General features: G+C 42.7%; 4 protein-coding genes across 5 annotated transcripts; 2 read left to right on the plus strand and 2 right to left on the minus strand.

Annotated features, from left to right (window-relative positions):
• Window positions 1-273: 273 nt before the first annotated feature.
• knop1 (lysine-rich nucleolar protein 1) lies at window positions 274-5,927 on the plus strand. Its single transcript, XM_079336745.1, has 7 exons — window positions 274-408; window positions 724-801; window positions 1,157-1,225; window positions 1,306-2,451; window positions 2,537-2,608; window positions 4,527-4,595; window positions 5,429-5,927. Exons 4-7 carry the CDS (start codon window positions 1,348-1,350, stop codon window positions 5,732-5,734), a joined length of 1,551 nt encoding a protein of 516 aa, XP_079192871.1. The 5' UTR covers window positions 274-408; window positions 724-801; window positions 1,157-1,225; window positions 1,306-1,347; the 3' UTR covers window positions 5,735-5,927.
• A 1,477-nt stretch (window positions 5,928-7,404) lies between these two features.
• On the minus strand, window positions 7,405-11,197 carry exosc1 (exosome component 1). Of its 2 annotated transcripts, none has more exons than XM_079336837.1 (8): window positions 11,090-11,197; window positions 9,899-10,014; window positions 9,560-9,634; window positions 9,360-9,448; window positions 9,053-9,086; window positions 8,883-8,933; window positions 8,511-8,595; window positions 7,405-7,650 (listed from the first exon to the last, which is right to left on the minus strand). In XM_079336837.1, the coding sequence occupies exons 1-8, from the start codon at window positions 11,115-11,117 to the stop codon at window positions 7,544-7,546; spliced, it is 585 nt and encodes a 194-aa protein (XP_079192963.1). In that variant the 5' UTR covers window positions 11,118-11,197; the 3' UTR covers window positions 7,405-7,543. The 2 variants fall into 2 exon arrangements, with proteins under 2 accessions (XP_079192963.1, XP_079192962.1); XM_079336836.1 differs by lacking the exon at window positions 11,090-11,197 and adding an exon at window positions 10,929-11,073.
• Window positions 11,198-11,609: 412 nt separating this feature from the next.
• pgam1b (phosphoglycerate mutase 1b) lies at window positions 11,610-15,368 on the minus strand. Its single transcript, XM_079336833.1, has 4 exons — window positions 14,952-15,368; window positions 13,062-13,336; window positions 12,767-12,947; window positions 11,610-12,375 (listed from the first exon to the last, which is right to left on the minus strand). The coding sequence occupies exons 1-4, from the start codon at window positions 15,088-15,090 to the stop codon at window positions 12,206-12,208; spliced, it is 765 nt and encodes a 254-aa protein (XP_079192959.1). The 5' UTR covers window positions 15,091-15,368; the 3' UTR covers window positions 11,610-12,205.
• A 1,307-nt stretch (window positions 15,369-16,675) lies between these two features.
• On the plus strand, window positions 16,676-24,177 carry pi4k2a (phosphatidylinositol 4-kinase type 2 alpha). The gene is made up of 9 exons (XM_079336775.1): window positions 16,676-17,234; window positions 19,346-19,546; window positions 19,634-19,765; window positions 20,804-20,957; window positions 21,051-21,112; window positions 21,206-21,305; window positions 21,618-21,751; window positions 22,824-22,883; window positions 23,002-24,177. Exons 1-9 carry the CDS (start codon window positions 16,896-16,898, stop codon window positions 23,161-23,163), a joined length of 1,344 nt encoding a protein of 447 aa, XP_079192901.1. The 5' UTR covers window positions 16,676-16,895; the 3' UTR covers window positions 23,164-24,177.
• The last annotated feature ends 1,459 nt before the right edge of the window (window positions 24,178-25,636 follow it).

Raw genomic sequence — 25,636 nt, forward strand, 5'->3', positions numbered from 1 at the left:
CAAACAAAAATCTTGCGCAAAAAGATGTTTTTAGTTTGCTTTAAAGGAACAAACTCACTTTTAGATATCGTTTATTTGAATAGAGGCTTCTTATTATCAGGTATATTGTGTCAATATTAGGTTTCAACAAAGAGGACATTTAGCGTTAGCTCTATGTTAGCACAAGCTTTCACATATTTAATGAAAAGACAATTAGCAATATTATAGAAAAAGAAAGTACTATCATAATATGAACACAATGGGGCTGGCTGTTACTTCGGCTCAGCTCGGCATACTTCGGAAAGTTTCGTTTACAGTCTCTGGTTGCCACTGACGCTTACGTAGCTAACAGGAAGAAGGGAGATTACTTCCGGGTTTAGAAAGCAGCACTCAGGTACCCACGTGAATCGTGTAATCGTCGGTTACAAAGTGAGTAGACCGTTCAATTTAAATAAAAGTACGTTGTGCATCTATGATTAAAAAAAGTGTCGGTGCCGTTCTTACTGTTTGGATCCTTTATGAGTCTTACAATGGCTAACTTGTGTTAGCAAGCCAGCTAGCAAAGGTTACCATGAGTGCTTCATTCAAAAAGCAAATCTGCTCTACCTGGGAAAAAAAGTAAAGTTTTTAATGTACAAAAGCTGCTTTTAAGTGGATGTACCGAATAATACGCGTCAGTTTCATCATTGAGCATTAAAAACAGGAATATTGATGATTTTCACGTGTTTTCATCTCATGTTTCAGACGGATTCAGATGAGGACGACGTGGTTTTCGTCGCTGAAAAGGGTGTAGCTTCGTCCAGAGAGATCATCTTTGATCAGGTACTTCAGATATTAGCCTCTTTGAGTGGAAACAAAGGTTTTCAGCTATGAGGATTGAAGTCCTTGTTTTTACGGAATGATTGTCTATAGATTGTAATGTGATGGTGTGGTAAAAACAAACACTTCAAGTAGGTTTACAAACCAGAGAGTGGCAAAAAGTTTGTCTTTTTGTTTAGATTTTTTTAAGCATGGAACTAAGAATGTACAAACCAGAAGTTGTATTTTACTGTATAAAACTTTCACACATGCAGATTTTGAAGTGTCAAACCTATATGGTGCACAGATGTAAGTAATTATTTTGATCATGCTTTTCTTCTCTGGTGAGCTTTTAAACCAGTCTGCCCGTTTCCTGCAGGCAAAGCGACTTACCCTGCAAAGAGAAATTGATCAGCAGTCCCAGCCCGAGCAGCCTGACAAACCTTTGGTAAGTGATTGTTTCTTTTATTCCACCTCTTGACCTTAATACCAAAAGACATATTAGAGTTTATGTTGTGCTCTCAACAGACAAGCTTAAGGTCTGCTGCTGTCGAGGGGTCAGCGGAAAGGATGAAAGTGAAGGTGGAAGATGACAGAAGTGAGGAAAAAGTTGTGAAGAAGAAACGGAAGAAAGAACCGACATCTCTGCCTGAAACCAACAAATGCACCGTTGATGACGCGAGCCTAGCAGAGGTGAAAAAAGAAAAGAAGACGAGTAAAAAGGTGAAAGCAATAGTGATGGATGTTGAGCCTTTAAATGGAGATGTTGGAAAGGAGGAGAAGAAGAAAAAAAAGAAGAGTAAAACTGTCACAGCACCTCTGAACGATGCTGACGCCTCTGATGTCAAGAGTGAAAATGACAAAGGTGTTAGGAAAGAGAAGAAGAAGAAGCCGGCTGATGACGAGAACCCAGTGGAAACTGTAGAGAGTTCAATAAAAGAAGAAGAAGTGGAGCAGAGAGTAAAGAAACAGACGAAAGTAAAAAACAAGTCTGAACAAGTTAACTTAGAACATTCAAAGCTAAAAGAGGTGGTGAAGAAGGACAAGCTGCCAAAGAAGGAAAAAAACAGTGTTTTAGTTGAAGGCACAGACCCGGAGGAACAAGTTAAAGAAAAGAAGAAGAAAACTAAAACCACAAAGGGCAAGATGGCCACAACTGAGGAGGAAAACAGTGTAAACAAAAAGAACAAAAAAGTTACAACAAAAGTGGCTGAGGATGTAGTGAAGGTAGAAACACTGGCGACGGAGAGTGTTGAGGTTGAAGAGCTAAAAGTGAAGAAGAAGAAAAAGAAACCAGAGGGAAACCAAACAGGAACCCCTCAGATCAAAGGCAAAAACCAAACAAGCAAAGTGAACGTAGACGATATCGTCAAAAAGAAAGAGAAATCCACAGGGAGCCAGACTGTCGTTTTTAAGGAGGAGAAAGTGGAGCTGAAGATAAACGGGGGAAAAAAGAAGGGCAGGAAAGCTTCTTTGGAGGTTAGGGAAGAAGAGGAGACTGAGCCGAAGAAGAAGAAAAGGAAGAAGAGAGAACAACTCGAGGTCGAGCATGAAGACGCTGAGAAGCAGAGTGAGGATGCAAGTAAAAAAAAGAAAAGGAAGCAGAGCGCCGTTAAGGAGGAAACGCAGGATGTAAAAAAGAAGAAAATAAAAGAAGAGGTGATAGACGAACATGTGAGTATCTATTGTAAGAAGCGTCACAAGCAGGCCTCGGATGTTTTATTTTTCCCCACAGGGTTGAACCTCGTTTGTGTTTCAGGAGGAACCCAAAACAGATGTGGTCTTTCTGTCAGCCAAATCTGGAAATACTGATGAGGTGACCATAAACCAGGTAAACATGGCCGTCATGATTCGTCCGTCATTTGACAGTACACTCACACTGCGTGCCTTAATTCTCATTTCAGTGTCGCAGCATGAAAATGGTTCAGTTTGGACCTCAGACGAAACCAACGTATGAAGGAACAAAGCGATGAAACATTATAAACGGGTTGTTTTTCTTAAGCACACGCTGAAGCATAGTTTGTGCTTCGACTGTATCAGTCGACGGCGTAGCTATGGCGTCGACGGCGACCCTACGCCGTAGGCCTACGTGCACCTCCAAAAAATCCTGACTGCGCCTCGACTGTGATTTGTCCGCTCAGAACGTTGCTTTCCGGTCACAACAACACGAATAATCGAAGAGGTCAGAAAATACGACCACCTCCACAGCTTATCATCAAAACACTGTCAAGACCGCCAAATGGCGAATAATTCCTGCAGGGAAATGTAAGAGGAAGAAAAAAAACACGGGATTGGACGTCGTTGAATGCATGAAGAGGTTTAAGGACCTCCGCAACAACCACACAAAGACACAGCCCCGCCCCACTAGCAGCTTGGCGGTGTATTGCAGAGCAATGCGTTCCCTCGACGCAGAACTACGAATGCCGTCGGGTCTACATCGTCGACGCGGAAGCATAAACTAGTCTGTAGAAGGACTACACCACTCAGGTTTAGGTCCAATGTAAAGTATACACAACACAGTGTTGGAGGATAAAATAGACAGTTGTGAAAAAAGAGATCATCAACAATGTGGAAAGTTAAAGAAACACATTTGCAAAGATGGAAGACAAAATAAAGAAAAGAGAGAGAGGGAGAGAAAAGTGAAGTCAGAGAAAACGAAGAATAAGTCAGTTTGAATGACTTTACTGGGCCAGACTGAAGATGAGGGATGTTTAGTTGCAGCTCTGAATGGAGCTTCAGACTCGGACTGGACTGTTCCCAGTGAATGGTGAAGGGAGAGGCTGTTCACATGATTGTTTTAATGTGGCCTGTATCAGACTTACCGAATGAAGCGCTCACAGTCCTGAACTTGACGGCATGTTTGAAATCGTCATGTTACGAGCGGTTAAACGGAAATATCAAATCTATCTAACGACTAGTCTAAAGATCAGTGGTGTCGGCCGAGTTCTTTACCTCCACATGCTCGTGGTATCAAAATACTGCCAAACTGCGGAGCTCCAATGGGATGAGATTGGTTCACTGTGCTTGTTCACATCTGGGTAGTAGAGCGCCCCCCACAGCCCCTGCTAGTGGCTGCTTTGCAATTTGAGCTTAACAGCAAAGTGTTGATAATTCTTTTAACTGACTAGAAATTCTGGTGCCAACTAATGAAAGTTACAACGTTTAACTGTTAAGTCGACTAAACGTGCACAACCCTCCTTCGCGCAAAAGTCTTTTCTTTAAAACTGCACCAAACACCAGGCTGGTCAACGTACGACTCCTCGCATTCCGCTTGCACAGAAGTGTCACCCTGCATACTTTAAAGTCTGACACCGCAGGTCTGACTTACTCCACCACAGCTGTCCTCCATGTTTGTTATCATTAAGTGTGAGAGACTCCCACTCTGACCCTCCCTGTGAAGAAATGTGACGACTGTCCCTCAAGGCTTGCATGTGTTCTTTCTGACCTGGATCGAGCTGCTCTGGTTTCAGATTCCATGTGGCCTGTGATGTTAAAACTGTCTAATATATTTGGGTCACGTTTGCCTGACATGTAAACGTAGCTTTCGTGAGCTACTGCAAACCGCTGTTTAGCATAGCGTAGCATAAAACCTGGAAACAGTGTCCGTACGTTATAAACAGATGTCCATCCAACAGATCTGTCCATCCTCTTATGCTGCTCTTGACCAAATGAAGAACATGTTTGATATCACTTCAGTGTTTTTATGAGCAGAACAGTTTCATGAAATGTGTTCTCTGTTTTTGTCACAGGAGAGAAGGCAGGCTTTGCAAATGGACGTTGACGAGGCGTCTCAACCTAAAAAAACAACCAAACCTGCGGTCAGTATTTTTGTTTCTCTCAAACTGTTAAAACTCTCTAATGCCTTTTCTGTTGTAGAGGACCAAAGGGCCTTTTAACAATATAACAAATCCTGGGGGCTATTTTAGGGCAACATCCTGCCTTCTCCATAAAGCAACAGAAAAGCAACTTCAGTCAACAGAACCTACCCTAAATATGTCCCTTGATTTGAAATGTCACTTCTTCTGATCCATTAAACTTCAAGTCTACAAAACGGAGCTCTTTTTCTAAAATTAGTCCCCGTGCTGTCATCATCAGTGTTCTTTTCCCCGACTTTAGAAACGCCGCAGAGTATTATACAACTGTTTTCACAGGCGTGCTGAGTAAACACTCGCTCCATGTGTGAAATCAGCACAAAGTTTGTTAAATGGTACGCGGACTTGTGTGGCGCTTCTCTCGTCTTCTGTCTCCTCCGAGCACTTTCACACCGCGGGTCACACCTACCCACTCACACCACATTCACACACTGATGGCAGAGGCTGCTCTGTAAAGTGACCATCAGTACTCACTAATACACTCATACACATTCACTCAGCTGACGAAGCAGCAGGAGCAACTTAGGGTTAAGAGTCTTCTCCCGAGGACTCATCAGACATGGGCTTTCAGGAGCTGGGGATCGAACCCCCGACCTTAAAGGGGACGTATGGAAAATCCACTTTTACAGGGTTTTTGAACATTTAGGCTTTCCAAACGAGCTGAATGGAACGCCGTCCTGTCAGTGTGAACACAGAGCTGAGAACAACAAGCTTTTGCATATTCTACCTTTTTACGTTGTCGTTTTGAACATTTGTCCACCGTGTCTCTGTTTTTTCAGGGTTTTGGTCAATGGAGCACGGCACAGTTCGACAACTCGGAACAGCAGCAGAAGTTCCTCCGATTAATGGGCGGCTTCAAAAAGAGTTTCCAGCCGGCTTCAGGGAGCACCGGGGAAGCAAACATGGCTCTGGGGAAGGACGCACAGCAAAAGTTGCAGCAGGGGCTTCTGGGACAGTTTGAACGCGCTCAGTCGCGCAGAGTGGACTTTAATAACAAGGGAGCAGGACTCGGGTTCTCAGCACCGTCCAACAAGAAGTTCGCCATTGATATCAATGCGTCTAGATCCATTCGCTTTGATGATTGAAGTGTTTGTAGTTGCTCAAATGTTGCTGTTTTTTTTGTTTGTGTAGTTTTAACTGTAGATTCACAAAGTTCTCTCAGGTTCGTAGGAAACTCCGCTCACAGCCGACTACTTCTACATCCTGAATATAAACGATGACTTTGAATGCCGTTTGTACATACTGTACATTAAAAATCTGAATTCTTTTAAAACTGGACTGTCGAACATAACGTCATCCTTTTACTTCAGTTCTGTGTCGCCTGTGTCCCCTCCCGGCCTGCACTCACGCTGCTCCAGGAGGAACCGTGTCTGACAACGGTAACCTCTGAGACAACACACTCATGGCTTCACGTAATTATGAAGCCTGCTCAGTTAAGGAACAGGCGGTGGAGTTTGCGTACGCACATCAGACACAGAACATGAAGGCTACTTTATTGACTTTTGAGTCATTTTAGTCTGATACAGCCAGAACAAGCCCCCTTTGAAAATGAAGACAGTCCATGTGCTCATGCTTGAACTGTCCCCTGTCCAAGAACACCCTTTCCAAGTGTACCAGGGGGAATTGGAGCACTTAAAGCAACATAGTCCTGATCATAGACTGTACATATCAATAGACCAGGCCCTGTGCAGCGTGTGCCCATATGTCAAATAACTAATCACACCTATTTAGTGTTTCGTACCAGGCTGTAAAGATGGCGTTCCTGGAGCTAGCCTCAAGTGGTTCAGCTGTGTGAAGACTGATTTCAAGTTTTCATAACTGAATTCAAAAGTTATTTCTCATCAGTGCTACACAGAAATTAAGAGCTTACATCAGTCAGTGGTTTCGATAGTTATTTTATTCCAATCTTGCACATGAATCACCTCTGCTGGAAGATGAGAAACAGGAAAAAAGAAATCAAAGTACACTTTAAAGAGAACGTGGAAACATCTCTGCTTTCTCATCGATGGCTCATAAGTTGGAAAACAAACAAAACAGAAATACTCGACTACCTCCACCTACTTCAATATTCCCTGTGCAGCAGCTGTACTGTTATTTGGATTGAACATCGGGCTCTCGCTCAGTCGTTCTCCTTTCGAACGTCTCTAAAGATGGTATCGAAAAACTGGAATAGTCTTAAAAGAGAACAGAGAAGCTGAAACCAGAGATGAAAATGGTTTCATCACATCTAAGACCAAGGTATCAAAAAAAACATGACGTGTTTTACAGCCAGCAGTCCTCATTAGAGACCAAAAACACTCACTGCCTTTGGACTGGATTGTTCCTTAATACGACCATATGTGTGTGTTACACAGCTAGAAACATGCACCAATGATCATCCTTCGACAGACCTGATCCGCCATAATACTTTGAACTGTCAGTGAAAACAGCTTCTCTTTAAAAGGTGAACGTCTGATGCTTTTATCTTTTTGGACAGAACGATCCCTGCATTGAAAGACCCTGGAGGAGCACCGATTCAACTTTTCTCATCAGTTAAAAACAATTGTACAGACAACTTTGAAGCCACTTGTAGCTTGTCGGTTTGACTTCAAAATGCCTTTACAGCAGCAGCTACCTTCCCTGGAATATGTCCTGACAATTTGGCTTTTTGGTCTGCTTCTGTTTCCAGGCTAGCACAATCTAAAGCTGACACAATGTGCAGGTGGACAGCCGCTAAGGGAGAAAAAAAAAAAAACAGTACGAGATGAAACAGAAGTCGCCAACATTGTGCACGTCGTGCCGTCTCTTTAAAAACATCTGTAACAGAGTCGAGAGGCGACTGGGCGGCAGCTGGGGAGAGAAGGGAAGGGAAGCTGTGTGTTCCTTGTGGGAGAGAGAGAGAAGCTGCGAGGCTCTCACGCCTGCAAGTACTCCGGCTGCACTCGTGCGACTTTGCGGAACTCCTTGGCGTGCGTTCGTGGGCACTGCATCTCACACCAGCTGATAGGAACCATCTGAGCACCTGGATCACGAGAGTCAGAGGATCTTTGTCAGTCATTATCTTTTAGGGAGAGACATAAAACTTCTTTGCCTGAAAGCTGTTTGCACACAAACACTCCCGACTCCTGTCAGATGGAGGGGGGGGGGGGGGGGGGGGGGGGTTCAGGAGCGTGGGGAGAATGAGACTTGTGTAGATGCTCTTCTGCACAACTTTTATGTGCACTTCCATCATGTCAATTTACTGGAGAAAATCATTTCAGTGATCGTTCTAATGCACCACAACTAAATCAAGTCCTCTTCACATAGCAACAACGAAAACCAAGCTGCTGATTTGGTCAAAGATTGATCAGACGCCCCACACGGATATAGATCAACACATTTCATTTGTTCCTTTATAATCATTTATGCAGGTTTACTCAAATCTCATATCTCAACATAACAAGGTCTGTCTGGTCTCACATGAATTAAAGGTGTTTTGACCAGATCTTTGCTTGTTTTTCTCGTTATAACTTTGTATCATAATAGATGGATAATAACAAAACTCGTCTGTGATACCTGGATCACTTGGCTTCTGCAGCTCTGTGGATATGAGAGTAACACATCGAGATGAGGAGGAAACGACTTGAAATGACTCGTTATCACAGGACAACAGAGTCACTTAAATGTATGGATGTTTGTCTGCTCAGGTGTGATAAATATAACTCACTATACAAACTACTGGGTGCTGCTGTCCCAGTGAAATGGGCCTCCTTCAGGTTCATGGTGCACACTCCTGTCTCTTGCACCACCTTGTGTTCAAACGGGATCTAACACTACATGTTGAAATATACTGAGTCGCCTAGTCTGTCACTGTTAAAAAGAAAGAAGACGCCGTTTAGTTACCTGCTTCACTGTGTGCCACCACCACGCCCAGCTCGTTCTCCGCTGTTGTCAGCAGGTAGTTAGACTGCACGTCTCCGAGAGAAATCTGACATTCACAGGTCAAGGGTTGACAAAACAAAAACAAAAAAGTCGACAGCTTGCACCTCAGTGGACATCCACAGAATGTTTGCAGCCTGTATTTACAAGTAACTGAGATATGAAAATAATCCTCAGAGATCATGATAACAGACTTCTCTGGGACTGAGTTCTTAGTTGCGAGGTTTGGATATTCTGGGGGGGAAAATAAATAAAAGTAGATATTTGAACTGAATGTTTTCTGTAACTCAAAACTATGTTCATGTTTTTTTCCCTTCAAGGGCAGCTGAAGGATACGACTTTTGCCAAGACGATGTCACCAGGTCTGAAGCTTTTGTATGTCTCCACCTGTGAGCACAGAGAGACGGTTCAAATAAAGCTTGTCAGCTTTCATCAGAAAGAAAAAAGGATCTTCAGGAAAAAAAAACAAAAAAAAAAACTGGTTGAATCTGTGAATATAAACACACCTTGTCCTTCTCTGTGGCACGAACATCTTCTTTCCTGTAGAGTCAGAAGAAACAGGCTCAGTTTTTGGACAAATATGACGCAACACAGAAGCCATTATCGGTCTGCTCGCTAACTTAGCTCAGCTGTCGTCACGTCTTGTACGTTCACATTGATTTCGCAACAGCATAATATTGATGCCCAACTCTGAACTTTTATAACGTTTTGGCGTTCAGCCAAATGGAGCTCAGCAGGAGCTCCATATATTCAGACAGACACAGACACACATGCTAGTGTGACAACAAGGAGATAGAGTTATCGTGGCGTTACCTTATCGTCCCTCTGAAGCGGTCCTTCAGCGGTGTGGAGCCCACATAAAGGATGTGCACCTTTGCAAATCTGGGGTTGATGCTTGTAACCTGCCAAAGCAAAGAACACTTAAAACTTAAGAAAAAACACCTCTTCATAAAACTGACGCCCGACGCAGATCAGCTCAGAGTAGAAAAATAGCATCTGATAGCGTAGCATACCTTACAGGTGACTATTGCTCCTACATCTGGTAGTAGTTGCGTCTCTGTTTCCCTCACCACGGAGATCACGGGTAACTAGAAAGTGACACAAAAATCACATGTATTAAAACGTCACAAATGCACAGATCAGGTTTCATGACTGAAATCCAAAACAGCCTGAAGGAGCGACTTGTCACGTGGTGACATGATAGTCATATTTCATCATAGACACTGAACACACCTTTTTTGGTTCAGGCACATTCACAAACGTTGCGTAATTCTTTTACTCTGGTTCCCCTACAAGCCTGAAAGCATCTGCAGCTTTGCTCCCACCTCTCTCCAACCCACCGCACTCCTCACCTCCTCTCCCTCATTTTTCCTCAGCACGTAGCCTGCCAGAGACGAGTATATGTAGCCATGCCGCAGGTATACTCCCGTGCCAGGAATGCAGTCTTCTACGTTGCACAGCTTGTCACCTGGAGAGACACACAAGGAGGGGAAATACATAAGCAGTGTTGGAGAGGAACTTTATCTACTGTGTGTTTGTCCTGAAAGTGAACCTATGAATGCTAAAATTGGAATTAGATAATTCACTTGTGTGTGACAATAAATACCAGAGGATCTTAGGACAACAAAAACACACTTATTTTACAAAAGAAAACGTCATTTCCCCATAAGTGTCCCTTCTTGTTTAGGCTGTTATCTGCTTGCTTGACAGCAGGTAAGTTGATCTGACACTAAGACTTCAAGTTTTATTAAAAACTCCATACAAGTGTAGCACTAGTCACAGTTTTACTTTGGAGAATAAAAACAAGAGGAGTTAAGGTCACTCAATACAGCCCTTCTTCTTCTACAACTAATGTGTTTTTCATGAAAAAAATAAACCAAACGTAGTCCTTCATCAAAGGGGATGAATTGTGACTCTAGAATTACCCACAAATATCTCCTGCTGCTGAACAACATATTTACAAGACGCAGTAAACTTCATGGCCTCACAACACCCATTACTACCACAGTCCGCAGGTAACCTTCACACTAACTATTCTATGTATGCAACGTGTTAGTTTGACGTTTCCTAGACACACCACATGATTAAAGAGAGGATTTCACATGTGTGAGTGAAAACAAGTGAGCGAAGGAATGCTGCTGTGTGCCTGAGGCGATGGGCAGGGCAGGAGAGGAAACCTGCTGCGGAAAGTAAAAGTTTGAAACTAACAGCTCTGCACAAATACACGACACTGTACGAGAAACCGAACTGAAAATACCTCAAGTCAGGATTCAAAACGTACAATTTATAGAACATGTTTGTAACTAAACTGTGAGTAAATACGTCAAATGTGCTGATCAACGCGGAGTTAAAGCGCACACATGGTAGATGAAAATAATTCACCTTTCACACCGTTTACACTATCTAACTGCAGTGTGGCTGGGTTTCCTAGCAACGCGACGACGTCAACATTAGCCATAATAGGTACAAAGGGACAAAATGCGGAAAAAGTCGAGTAAAACTTCACTCTAAACTGTAGTAAGTCCAACATTTCAGGGACTTACCTGGAACACACAGCTTCATAGGCGACATCTTTGCGAGAAGAGATGAGTGTCCGCCGATTGGACGGTACGAAGGGCTTTAGTGGATTTTGATTGGCCGGCCTCATGTAGACCGGAACTGGAAGAAGGATTGCTGTGTCCGCCATGTTTGTTGAGGCACACATGGGCACGTTTACATTACGTAAGAATGCCTCATGTCAACATCAACAGACAATTACATTTTAAATATATAAAAATATTATGAATATATACTTTAGATTTAGCAAAAGATACTTCGATTTTTTTTGTAATTTGGCATTTGTCAATTTTAGTTGAGAAAATGTAATCATATCAATATCTTACTATTATGAAGGCCAGAGAGAGTTTGTCAAAGCTGAGGGTATAAAATCGTTTTAAATTTAGTGACTTTATATTTTGGAAAGCACTCCAATCTCAACAGCAATCGTAAATACCAAGTGATACATTTTTTATGAGCGACACTCTGAAACTACATTGTATACATTTTTATTTTAAAGATGCCTGATTTATTGCCTGATTATTCATTAGGACATATGATGGAAAGTAATAATGAAAAATAACATTAAACACACAAAACAGGTTTTATCACACAATGCAATATTTATTTATTCTACTTCTCACAATGCAACATCAAACAAAAATCAGCAGTGCAGAGCATATAAACGCGGCCCTTTTACAACAGCCAGTGTAACACTTTATAGGATCTACTTTTCCCACTGAGCTTCACTTACACACACTGGTCATAAAGAGGAGGGAATACTTGGAATATGTTCGCTATGTTTGCTTCTTTTTGGCTGATCCGTACATTTTCATTTTGGTCAGTGCTTAAATTATACTGCATCAGGTACATGTTCTCTAAGGATTAACTGTATGTTAAAGGATGACAGATTTAAATAAATTCAAAAACATTGTGTTTGTGTGTGTGATGGCTGCCAAATGAGAAAATAAAAGTGCATATTGTGTATCTGTGTGCCCGACTCTGGGATGACGGTATCAGTTAATGACCTTGAAATAACTTGAAAACCAAACAGCGCATGTGTGATCTGTACTCGGCCATCCATGATGGGGAGGTGGGAGGTGTGTGTGCGTAGGGACTGGGGTCTATTTCTTGACTTTGCCCTGAGCAGCCACAGCTTCCATGGCCTTTTTGACTGTCTCCTCATCGCCCAGGAATTGCATGGGTCCTAAAGGCTTCAAGTTCTTGTCCAACTCGTACACGATTGGGATCCCTGTCGGCAGGTTCAGCTCCATGATGGCTTCCTCTGACATCCCTAAGAAAAAGAAAAAAAACTTTAAAAAAATGTGAACTAATGGATAGTCCTCCATGATTAGCCTGGTTTAAACTGTATAATGACACCACATTTTAAAATGAGAGAAACATTTTAGGACAAATTAACTAACCACAGTCACAGTCCCACATAACATTTTTAGTCACTGAAATCAAAACCTTTCACTCTCCCAAAGTTCATTGTTGGAAAACTTAAACTATCTTTATATAAAACACAGAGTTTAAAAATAGTTGAAGCTACGGTTTTGCAAAAAAATAACCCTATTTATAGGAAGGTTTGTGTTATATAAAACTTATCAATTAATGTGAACGATGCAGAATCGAACAAAGAATAAAAACCTTCGCCTCATGATAGTCTCTGTTTAGTCTCTTACCCTCGAGGTGCTTGACGATGCCCCGGAGACTGTTGCCGTGGGCAGCAATCAGCACCCTCTTTCCCTCTTTGATCTGAGGAACGATCTCTGCCTCCCAGAAGGGTAGAGCCCGAGCGATGGTGTCCTTGAGGCTCTCACAGCTGGGAAGCTGGTCTTCTGTCAGGTCGGCATAGCGCCGGTCCTACAAAGTGAGAGAAAGTTAAAGTAGTGTTTCAGCCATTTGGGCTTAAAACAAAGAAATAAAGATGCATGCGTTTGTGAAAGTGAAAGACAGTGTTGACTCCTGTAGTTTCACCTTGCTTATGTTCTGATAGTAGTCATGCTCCTCATCCATGGGTGGGGGAGGAGTGTCGAAGGAGCGCCTCCAGATCTTCACCTGGGCCTCTCCATGTTTAGCAGCTGTTTCTGCCTTGTTGAGACCAGTCAGGCCACCGTAGTGGCGCTCATTGAGACGCCAGGTCCTGTGGACAGGCAGCCACATCTGGTCGATGCTGTCCAGAACAAACCACAGGGTACGTATGGCCCTCTTAAGGACGGACGTGTAGCAAACATCGAATTCATAGCCAGCGTCTGAAGTGAGTCACAGAAAGGACAGGGGATAGAGAGTATTGTGAATGTTCACCAGTACTTGCAGGATGTAGCTTTTTGGTTCACAGAAAACAAACATGGTGTATGGTGTATATGTGTTTTCACATATTCACTCCTGAAACTTTCTAGATCATTTTAGGAAAAGTGCTTTGGATATTCTCCTGACTTGGCTGTGAACAATATCAGTTTTTTAAGAGTTTTCTGGATGTATGAAAGCCCGACATGAAAGAACTTGAATAATGAATAATGAGGGCTTAACCTAACAAGAATGCTTCCCTAAGCAACCACAGTAATACTTGGATACATTTACATTTATTATCCCTCAAAACAAACTAATTGTAATCTAAATTTGTAGTTGATGTCATCAGATGACATTTCTTTAGATGTGCTGTTGTTGCTGCAGTGAGGTAGCAGCTGTCTATGGTTCTGATCATGTTTTGTGTAAATATAGTATTTTCTGTAACTGCTTCCCTCTCACAGCACCTGAGTGCCTATTTTAATCAGGTTCATGTACTAACATGTTCTGTGATGAAAAAAAAACAACTACCTTGTGCATTCTTAAAGAAACGAATGCAGCATGTGGGAACAGGACTGGGACCTTTGTCAAGGATCCCTTCATACCAGTGAAATCTTTCTGGATATGAAGCTGACGATCATGCACGATTCTTGCATTTTTTTGGTTTTACTACAGGATCAAAAACCAAGTTAGTTGGAATAAAAGCATTAGCTTAAAGCTCCAGTTTATGTCTATTTTGGCTACCCCTGCACACTATGTGGATTTATTTGCTGATCTGGTCCTGTAAATTTGTAAGTAGTGTTTCCTGATTAAAAAAACACACACATTGGGCCTACTCATTATCTCTGCTACTCATTAAATAGAGCAAAGGGCTGTTACTTCAGCATGCAGCTAACTATTTTGTCTGACACCCATCATGTTTCTACGATAATCCACTTTTATAATAATAAAATATAAATAAGTAAATAAATAGTCTTTCTGATGGTCTAGTCGAGTTTTGAAGGTCATGCACATGTATCAGCATTAATTGCAGGCTGTTTTATAACAGTGCCCACTGGAGCTTTAATCGTATGTCATATGGTTGATATCTGTCTGAATGATACATCAGGACTTCCCCCAAACTGTCTTTGATTCTAAAGTTATTTTAGAGGAAATGAAGTCGTGGAAATAAGAATTTCTCTCTTTTTTTTTTGTACAGGAGATGGTTAAGGTGAGCACAAGTTCATACCTCAGCACTGAGTGGACTGCTGAGTGGGACATGATGGGCTTGAATTGGAAAACACGTTTGGCAAAGGATGTTTGATCCATGCTAAACTCATCATGAAACCATTGGCTGCATCCAAACCCTCCAACAATGGCCCGGCCACTAATGACACAAGGGAGGCCTTAAGCCAAATAAAGACTTTGATTTAATCACATTCATCCCTCTCTCTCTCTCTCTCTCTCTTCCTGCTGCTGGCTGTTTGGATGTCGCAGTAGGCCAACTACCTGTTTCTTCCAGTTGCATAAGCACTGACTTGCAGAAGCATAATCCAATGACCGACAGAAAGCCCGATTAGACAACGTGACATTGTGTGGTACCTTTCAGAGCCTGTCCTCCTCTCCTCGCCTCCTGCTCCCCGGTCTCACTCAGGTCTGCGTCGAACCAGCCACAGAATCGGTTCTCCTGGTTCCAGCAGCTCTCTCCATGGCGGATCAGGACGAGCTTGTACGCAGCCATCCTCACACAAATGTCCTCTGAGCTGTATTTCCGGGAAACTTGGAGTAACTTGAAGTTCTTATAATGCAAGGTCCGCAGACTTGTCCGGATTTCGCCGCAAAGAGAAATACGGCGAAGAAGAAGATGGCGCAGTATTTTTGTTGATCTGGAGGCACAGTGTGTGTCAGCAAAAGGTTCGTGGAGTTCGCTGGTCTGTCTGTCCGAACTTGACAGATCTCACCACCCGAGCAGAGCTCTCTTCCTGCTGGTTTCTACCAATCAGAGATCGAGCTGTGAGCGATGGAGGAGGAGGGAGGCAGGAGGATGCGCACAGCGGCACGTCCGCGCAGCCACCAGTGCATCCTGCAGGTTCAACGCGTCAGCACATCACAGAGCAACATCTACTCTTTACATGAACACAGAATCATAAACGATCACAATAGTGAAATACGGGTTCACCCAACTTCATGAAAAAAACTGATGTTTTAAACGACACAAACAATCTGTATGAATTTACAGTCTAATGCGAACCAGTAGTCAGCAATCTGTCGTGTTGTCATATTGATGATCATTTCCTGAATATCAAACAAATTATTAGAACGATAATAGACATACATATTCATGAAAATAATATGGAGAACAACATCACCTCACGTCAAGCCAAAAGTTGTATAGCTCCCCCTGCTGACTGACTGCAGTAAAAGTTATACTTACCCACTCCTCTATGTTAACAGATAAGATATGGTTCAAACAAAAAATTCAAACCTGCAGGTTCGTTTTTCTCAAAAGTTTATCTTTAATTAGTTAATTGATGCTATAAAAGTGTAGGCCCGATGAACGCCATGATTGACAGCTCTTTTGACGAATGCGGCTCCTGTGGCGCTGTGTGCACTGGATTAGTGAGGTGAAGTGTAGCAGAAATGGTGAGAGAAAAAAAACAACTCAAGAGTCACTGAACTTCCTCACTGTCAGCGTCAGCTTCGGTATCTGTTCTGCTGTGGACTGTAGGCTATAAGACTGAGGAATCTTTGCTGTTTTATCAGGAAATGAAATCTCTGTTTTCAACATCAATACCACAGCAGTTTGTCAGCGTACGTCACAGGGTTTGTTTGGCTTTATGCACACTGGAAGAAAGCTCTCCAAGATAATTATTTTATGTACTGTAGGCCATAAAGCCAACAGATTAACAGGCGCAGAAAAAAAGTGAATTTGTTTTATTGTTAAGTGGAGTACACCACTGTCAAATATGAATTAAAATATTTGTTTTATTATTAAGTGAAAAAAGAATCAAGCATGAGCCGACTGTGTCTTGCTGACATTAAAGAAGTCCCCTAAGCTTACCTAGTAACATGACATGATCTGGTCATTGATTATTTTAGAGAAATCAATTCGTGGAAGTTTTGAATTTTGGTTTGAAGACTGTTGGGGGGGGGGTGCTTTAACCTTAGACTGTAAATATTTTTTAAACCAGTTTAAAAGTGCAAGTAAAGGAATCAACAGTTTTTTTTAATATGGAGTTCATTGATTGGTTCAAATGTCTTCCGTGGGAGGGTCCAATCACCGCTACGGATTGGGTTGTTGTGAGTGTTGTTTGAACGCTGATTGGCTCCAGAACAAAACACTCAACAGGTACCGCCTCTTCCCGGAAGCTGATAGTCATCTGATTTCTTCCTCCCTCCTGTGTTTCCTTGTTAGCCGTCGTCAGTGTTAGCCAACAGAACAGCCGTCCCTCTTTCTTTGCCCCTGTAAAAATATAGAACCTGTGTCTATCTGCTCTTTATCTTAGAGGGGTAAACAACACTCCTCACCCACAAACACAAAGCATCATGGACGAGACGAGTCCGCTTGTCTCTCCGCTCCGGGACTCTGGTGAATTTAGCTACTGTCCCACAGAGCCCACCAGCCCCCGGGGCGCCTTTGGGAACACACCGGGCTCGGTGGTCCGTATCCCCGCAGGCAGTCCGGGGCTGAGCCGGGAGAGGCAGCCACTTCTGGATCGGGATCGTGGGAGCTCGCCGCGGGAGCCGCACAAGAACGAGTTCCCGGAGGATCCCGAGTTCAGAGAGATCATCCGAAAGGCCGAGAGGGCCATCGAGGAGGGGATCTACCCAGAGAGGATCTACCAGGGCTCCAGTGGAAGCTATTTTGTCAAAGACTCACGGGGGGTAAGAGGAGCTGCTGACTTTAATCTGCTGTAATGTGTGTGTCACATTTCCTCCTGGACGCTTTTATTTACAGTGTGTCCATCACAGTTAAGGCCTGTGATGATGACTTAGCAAATAGGTCATAACACAACATGTGCCTACATCTTCGGGTTTTTAACATATTCATAACGATATTTTAAAAAAAGTTTTAAAAAAATTAAGCAACTTCTTTGATCTGCCAAGTGAAATAATCTTGTTTGGTCCTCCTGTCAATCAAAACCAAACCGTCACAGAGCACATATTAGTTCTACGTAGCTGTCACCACACCTCACTAAGTGCATGTCTTTAAACACGTCATGAACATAATATTCACTTTTTGCTCGTTTAAACTTTCGATAAAGCCCCCCCCCCCCCCCCCCCCTTTTCTCTCATCACTTTGAAGTAGCGGTGCTGCCATGTTAACGGTCCTGTCAGACCCCTCGTGCTGAGCAGGTAGTCTGCCCAGCGGTCAGTGTGACGTCATCACAAACAACAGGGTCACCCGATAAGACAGGTGTCAGTCAGTCATTGTGTCAGCAGGTGGTGCGAGTCTGAGCAAAGATCAAAGTGTCGAAGCTGATCGAACACGCTGCGCACGACCGATCAGTCGCTGTGATCGTTCACGTCTTTGTGATCTCCTCAACATGTCTGTTGAATGCAGCAAACTTTGTTCAGTTCAGATATAACCATCAAGCCACAGCATATCAATATGCCTACTCACTGTCAGTTTTGTGAAGCACGTTTTTTTTTTTCTAGAATAAAGAAGGAAGTTTCTTCTTGAAACTGGCTTGATGCTTCTTCCCTCATATCTCCTCTGACTTTGAGTCTGTTTGAAGGAGGAAAGTGTCAGCCTTGAAGCCACATTTGACAGAAACATTAAAGTAACAGAAAAGCGTTTTTTTTTTTTTTGGAGTGTGAGGTTATTATTAGCCCTCACACACCTTCACACACACAGCCAGTTTCTTTAGTTAGTCACCAGTGTGCTTAGTGGTCATGTGCTACTTCTCTGTGAGTGTATAATTCTCTTCAGTGACCGAGTTTCATGTTGTAATCGGTTTGTGTGTGTGTGTGTGTCAGTGTCAGACTGGCGTAACGCAACATGTGATTTTCTATATACTCCTTTAAAGTCACATGGTGACAAAACAATGTCTTTTTTTTTTTAAACAGACACTCATCCACTCGAGGACGGATGGTAGTTCTGCTTTGAACAGCCGCCTTCGATTGATTTCATTGAGCGTGGTTCAACAGTGTCTAACGTTCTTCTGTGTTGAAGATGTAATTTTATGACATGATGACGATAATTGAATTTGTTTTCGTGTCACGCACGCAAATCTGCCCAAACCTCATGCTTCTTATACGACACCAGAAGACTCAGGTTGAACATCTCATAACATCACAACCTTCATGCTCCTGTCACAGTTCACTCTTGAACGTCGTCTTCGGTCTTTTTTTCTCCCCAGGCTTTTGAAACGACATCTGACACAACAAAGATTCATTTTTTAAAACATAAATCAAGTTTTCCACCATCGTCTAACCAAAAGAAATCGCTTTTTATGTTTTTGTACAATGGACAGTAAAACAGAAAGTAATCTCATATTTACGTTCATCATGAAACAAACACACTCGGCCTTCCTCTGGGATTAAAGCTGCCGCGCTCTAAAGCTAAAGACAAGGTTCCTGAACGTGACTGTGTGCAGAGAGGGATCTTTGTCTTTGGTTTCTACACTGTAATGATCTGTCATGAGACGATACGTTCTTAGTTCTGGTTTACTCCATATGTCAACAGACCATTTCTCCCTGTACATAAGAAATAGATTACTGTTAATCTCCCAAATATTACAGAGCAACTTATTTAAAAAAATAAAGGACATCGGACATCTTAACAAGCCTATTCCAAAGCCGAAGGCTCCGATCCCATATCTCCATTCACAGCGAGAACTGTTATTTATGGGCCCCCACGAAGGACCTCAGAGCTGCTTGATTCAGACACTTGCTGCTCGGATGCGCGTCTTTCCTTAATGACAATTTTGTCCTTAAATCATCTTCTCTTCGCACAGCTCAGCCGTTCATCTCCCCTCTGCGTCCTTTCACAGAAAATCATCGGCGTGTTCAAGCCCAAGAACGAAGAGCCGTACGGCCAGCTCAACCCAAAGTGGACCAAGTGGCTCCAGAAGCTTTGTTGTCCCTGCTGTTTCGGTCGTGACTGCCTGGTGTTGAACCAGGGTTACCTCTCGGAGGCCGGCGCCAGCCTGGTCGATCAGAAACTGGAGCTCAACATCGTTCCACGGACCAAAGTATGAGCACACGCAACGCCAGATCGTCGTCCTCCATGAGCACGAACTAAAACCCGACCCTGTCTAAACCAACGTGTTGTCCTGCAGGTGGTGTACCTGGCCAGTGAGACGTTTAACTACAGTGCCATAGACCGGGTGAAATCCCGAGGAAAGAGACTCGCCCTGGAGAAGGTGCCTAAGGTGGGCCAGCGCTTCCACAGGATTGGACTGCCCCCAAAGGTATTGTTCTAATCAAAACTTTATTTATAACGCTCTTTTCAAAACAGGCTTTCAAACGTCTTTATGAAATAAAAGTGAAGACCGTGATTTCAAAGCAGAACAGTGTGGGATTATAGAAGAAGAGAGCCACTCATGATAGACGTGTGTCTCTTTTGTTGACGTGATGAATTGTATTACAACGGTGAGTCCATGAAGAGGGCAGTTTCAAACTATTAGATGTTTTCACGATGACGCCGTTCACGTCAGTCTGAGAGTGATTCTGTGCCTTTTGTGACTCTCTGAATTATTTCTGGATTTTCTTGATTTGAACGCCTGACAGAGGAGTGATAAACTAAACCAGTAGTTTGCAGTGACTGGGACATTATTGGTTAATAATGGAGGCGCACCAGTTGACCGGCTGGTGACCTGCATGCGCCCGTTTGGTCATGATAGGTGAGCGGCCGGTCCTCTCAGACACATCGGATTCTTTGACACAGGTTTAACCCTCAGCCATGCAGACTCTCTCTCTCTCTCTCTCTCTCTCTCTCTCTCTCTCTCTCTCTCTCTCTCTCTCTCTCTCTCTCTCTCTCTCTCTCTCTCTCTCTCTCCTCTCTCTCTCTCTCTCTCTCTCTCTCAACCTGCTTTTAATGTTTTTTACTCTCAAAGGAGTGGAGGTGAGCGGAGCTTCTCATCATGATGTCGATTCAACGCTGCGTCACGTCGGTTGTGCTCTTTGTGCAGTTCTCCGTCTTCTTCCAACATTTGCACACACATCCTGTCTCGTCTGCTATCTTCTCGCCTCTGACATTGTCTGCTGTTTTTTTGCAGCTGCCAGCCGCCTCTGCTCTACAGCTGCTGACGCTCACCATGTTATTGCAGATTTTCCACCAATTAAAAAGCATTGCCTCCGCTCGTTATGTCGTTCTGTCTTGTGACTGATTCAATGAGAAGGAAATATGTCGAGACAAGTCAATGAGATACTCTTGAAATGCCATAATGTCCAGACAATACCTAAACTGTGTCTAACATAAAGACCGTGTTCTGTTGCTCTTCCACCAGGTCGGCTCCTTCCAGCTCTTCGTCGACGGATACAAAGATGCCGACTTCTGGCTGCGGAGGTTCGAAGCAGAGCCTCTGCCTGAAAATACCAACCGCCAGCTCCAGCTGCAGTTTGAGCGACTCGTCGTCCTCGATTACATCATCAGAAACACAGGCATGCAGTCTCCCTGCTCAGTGCAAACTCTGTAACTCCAGTCTGGATCGGATAATTCTGTTTAACTCCTCAATTTTATTCACGGTGCTCTAGATCGAGGGAATGACAACTGGTTGCTGAAGTACGACTGTCCAATGGATCCAGTGGGGAACAAGGTAAAGACGCACAGAAATGAGGATCATTTTCAAAGCACTGAACGCATTGGCTGAACAGGTCTTCATTTCGTATGTGTTTATTTATCTTTGTAGGACTCGGACTGGGTGGTAGTAAAGGATCCCATCATCAAACTGGCAGCTATCGATAACGGCCTTGCCTTCCCCCTCAAACACCCCGACTCCTGGAGAGCCTGTGAGCAGCCACACTGTCACATTTTTAAACCAATCACTGCTCAGTCTCTGAGAGCTTTCAGGAAACAGTTCATGATTTTACAAAAGTGTGTCCGATTAGTATGGATCTGTCTATTAGGGCTGGACCCCACTATTCTCTGTTGATAGCTACGGTACATCCGCAGCCCAATAAGGACAGCCCTACTGTTTACTAGATACATGATGTTATATTTGTTTTCATCATTTATGATGGTGAGCTAATCCGTGCTAACTTTCTACGTCAGTGAGTGTTGTACTTGATTATTGAGCCTCAGTTTCGTTGTCCAATCACCAGATCCCTTCTACTGGGCGTGGCTTTCCCAGGCCAAAGTTCCTTTCTCCCAAGAAATCCGAGAGTTGGTGCTGCCCAAACTCTCCGACCCCAACTTCATCAAAGACCTGGAGGAGGACTTGTATGAATTATTCAAGGTGTGCAGAAACTCTGATTGTGTGTTTTACAGAGATTCAAGTGGAAAAACCTTGGGACTCATTTCCCTGTCAATTATACTTTTAATTTCAAGCTAGTTGACTAGTCAAAGTGACAACACTCGGAGAACAGTCAAATCAAGTACAGGGGTTATTTAACTTCACAATCTGGCCCAAGGGAACGTGCACCATCTGCCTGTGGTTTCACATTCCTCTGAGCGGGAGGTTATGTATTAAACCTACGAGAGGGCGTCCCTGCACAGTACAGGTTTACATCCCGCCTACTGATCCATTCGAGTTAAGACACAAGATTTAACTGTGAACACTCATTTGTTCCAACTAGTTAATCTGTTTCCTATTAGCGATGGTGAAAACGTTAAATCATGACAAAGATCAGTCGTGTACATTCTTAGTAATTGTGCGAGGAATCAAAATGTGAGAAAAAGACAGAAAAAAAAAAACCATGCAGAAAACAGGTGAAACTGCACGATGGAAGAGGGGATGACTCGGGCCTCGTCCACACATAGACGGGTATTTCAGGAAACGTGGCTTTTTCCACGTTTTAGGAGACTGAAAAACACACCTTTTTACCGTCCAGGGTGAAAGTCTTCAAACCTGTGTTTGAAGGTGTTTATGAGTCGACAGGGAAAGCAAAGTGTAACGTCACACCGTGTGCAGGTTTCTCCTCATTGTGCGACGCTGTCACTTTTGTTTACATGACGTTAGTGTGATGTCAGGAGTAACCGAGCTGGTGATGACGTCGCTAACTGCACTGTTTAATACGCTCACACATACATGACACAGTTGCAGAGGCGCCTGAACGGGCAGTATGTCATCGAAATGGCGAGAACCTTTTTGCGTTTTAAGGACATCGTTTTTGACTTCAATCAATCTTTGTATGTTCGTGACGCGTCAGAGGGAAAGTCTGCGTTTAACTTGGCGTGTAGACGGGATTATTTTTTTATCGGGAGGAGAAAAACCTTTAAAACAAATTCCCACCTACGTGTGGACGAGACCTTACTCTGTGGCTTTAGACAATACATTTCATATTTCTATGATTTTCTGTGTCTTACAGAAAGATCCTGGTTTCGACCGAGGACAGTTTCACAAACAAGTAGCCGTAATGAGAGGGCAGGTGAGTTTTCTCTTCTCCTCAAATAGAGAAATGTACTTGTAAAAAATAACATTTAATATGGAAAGATGTTTAGTTTATATTATAATAAAGTTTTCATTTCTTTTTTCTTTTCCAAAAGATCCTGAACTTGTGCCAAGCCCTGAAAGATGCTAAAACCCCCCTGCAGCTGGTCCAGATGCCTCCAGTAATCGTGGAAACAGCCAGAGCGCCTCAGAGAGCCAACAGTGAGTCTTACACGCAGAGTTTCCAGAGCAGAAGACCCTTCTTCACCTGGTGGTAGGAAAACCCGCTGTGAAGAGGAACCGCAGCGGGATGCAGGAGCAAGAAGAAGGAAGTGAGGGGTGACCGTGTGCCGAAGGAAGAAAGGACAGAATTAGAGCACCAGTGAAGTCATTCATCACCCGTCCCTGTTGGATGTTTTGCTTCCAGAGATTGAGTTATTGGGTGGAGCGATGAGGCCAAAAGAGGAAGAACTTGAAAATATATCTTCTCTGTTTGCCTCCGTGCCTTTTGTGGATGTCAACAAAGAGCAGACATCCAAAGATGAAGATTCTGAACCTTTCTGACTGATAGAAAGCTTTCAGAGGTCAGACTTTTCTTTTGGACTCCTGGGGTGCACGTTATGTTTGCTTACACAGAAGCCTCTCACACATTGTTTTTGGATGACAGCTATTTGCATTCCATGCTTTTTTTTTTGTTTTGTTTCTTCGTACCTCTCTGCCTTTTAACATTTGCCTACATATTCCCTCCTGTGCAACTGAAAACACCTGGGCAGTACCACTACTGAGGATCAGCATTGTTTTTTTGTTTTTTAAATAAACAAATAGTTGATTTTGTTCAGGCTTTGTGGATGAAGGTACTGCTGAACCTGATGAATACGTGAATGGTGAAATGGCCTCACAGCTTCTCAGTGCTCCTCCTAACCGCTCAGCTGAAGGTCTACACTGGGTGTCGATGGATAGTACTGACACATACAGTTAAAGAAGACAGCCGTTTGTTAAGCTGAGCTCATTTCCCATCTTCTTCTAATGAATTAAACGACAGATGAAGAAGACAACATAGTGTCATCTGTTGGCAGGCAGAGGAAGGGTCCGAGGTCCCTTGGCCATCACGCTCCTCTTTTTCTCGGCCATCATGATTTCAGTTAATTTTCTGGCTCGTCGAGTAGAAATAAACAACAAAGTAGCTTCCTGCTGTACTGAACTGACATGAAATGTATTGTGGCAATGCACTGTATAATATGTATGTACTATTTAATGATAGATTATAATTAAAACATTACATAAATACAGAATACTTGTGCGTTTGTAAATGAGAAAAGTTAACTTATCAGAAATCATACATACAATGACACAATTCAGAGCAACATGCTAACGATAACACGTAGAGCTGGTCTCACAATTTATTTTGTACTCTTTTGGTTTCGATTCCATTAAGAATCTATTTTCAATTCAAAATGATTCTGGAGTCCTTTCTCAAAGTCAATATTTAATGAGTACATACTTATGGATATACTCTAGTCATCTGGCACACTGGCTGACTTTGTTGCTGCTCCATTTGACATTCTATTGAGTTACAGCGCTAGCCTTAGCATGTAGCAGCGAGTGACTGATTAGCCAAAAAATTAACTGGTTAATTTTATAACTTTCGGAAGTTATGAATCTCTGAACATCAGAATCCCAGAATTCTTTTTACCAGCTCTAATAACACTAGTAACAGTCAACTTAAGTCTTCAAACATGGATTTGATTGTGAATAGTTGTTTTCTTTTTTTTCTGAACATTGTTTTGATGTGCTTAAAAAAAAGTAAAGAAAGAAAAGCTGCTATATTCAATATTTCAAAAGAATAGATCAAACTGTCATTGATGTGGATAAAGTCTACTCAGGTGATGAAGAACATATAAGTCAATGTTCCTGACTGTAAGTCCCTGCAGCTCTACCAGCTCTCCGTGGTGTTGAAGCTCCTTTTCTGGCTTCATCTGCTGTCTTTTCTGTTGCTAGAATCTAAAAATGTGTAGTATCTGTATTCATGCGTCTGGATTTTTAGCTCTGGAAAGAGTTCTTGATGACGTTTGTAATCTAAGCAGGCTTTGGTGTTTGCAGTCTTTAAGGAGAAAAAAAAAGCTGAAAAAAAGTCTCCTGTTGGCTGTATTCGGATGATTTGTTTATCTTTATTATTAGATATAATAACGTGCAGCTAACAATCAACATTAGTCCAACAATTCAAGTTTCTTGCGCTGTGTTGTGAAAGCCAATTAGCATTTCGATTCCCTGACTAACTGAAACACACTCTTGAGGACAGACCAAATTGTTATTTTTTAACAGATCTTGTTTTTGATGTTAAATGTTGGCAAACTTAAAACATTGATTGCAAGAAAATAACAATGAAATCAGCTTACAGCTGAAGGAAGCCTGAGTGAAGCCTCTGTGTGACTACTATCGAACAAAGACTCATGAGAAACAGAACAATAGTCGCTCTTTTGGGAAACCAAGAAGTCTTGGTGGTAATTTGTTTAAAGCTAACCACTGGCTACGCAGGAACTTCTGATACATTTGCATCCATTTCCAAAGACATATAGCCCAGTCAGATGATGGTTGTCAATGCTTTCTGAGATTGTATGACCAGAACCTTTTATTTCATGGTTTTGTTTGAAAGTGCTTGTCAGTTTTATGTTCAGTTGTAGAAGGCAGATCGAAAATTTCTGAAAGCCCTTTGCACATAACCCACCCAGCACTAAACAGCAGAGAAAGTCA

This window comes from Symphodus melops (assembly GCF_947650265.1).
Source record: "Symphodus melops genome assembly, chromosome: 2".
In the NCBI taxonomy this organism is placed as follows: domain Eukaryota; kingdom Metazoa; phylum Chordata; class Actinopteri; order Labriformes; family Labridae; genus Symphodus; species Symphodus melops.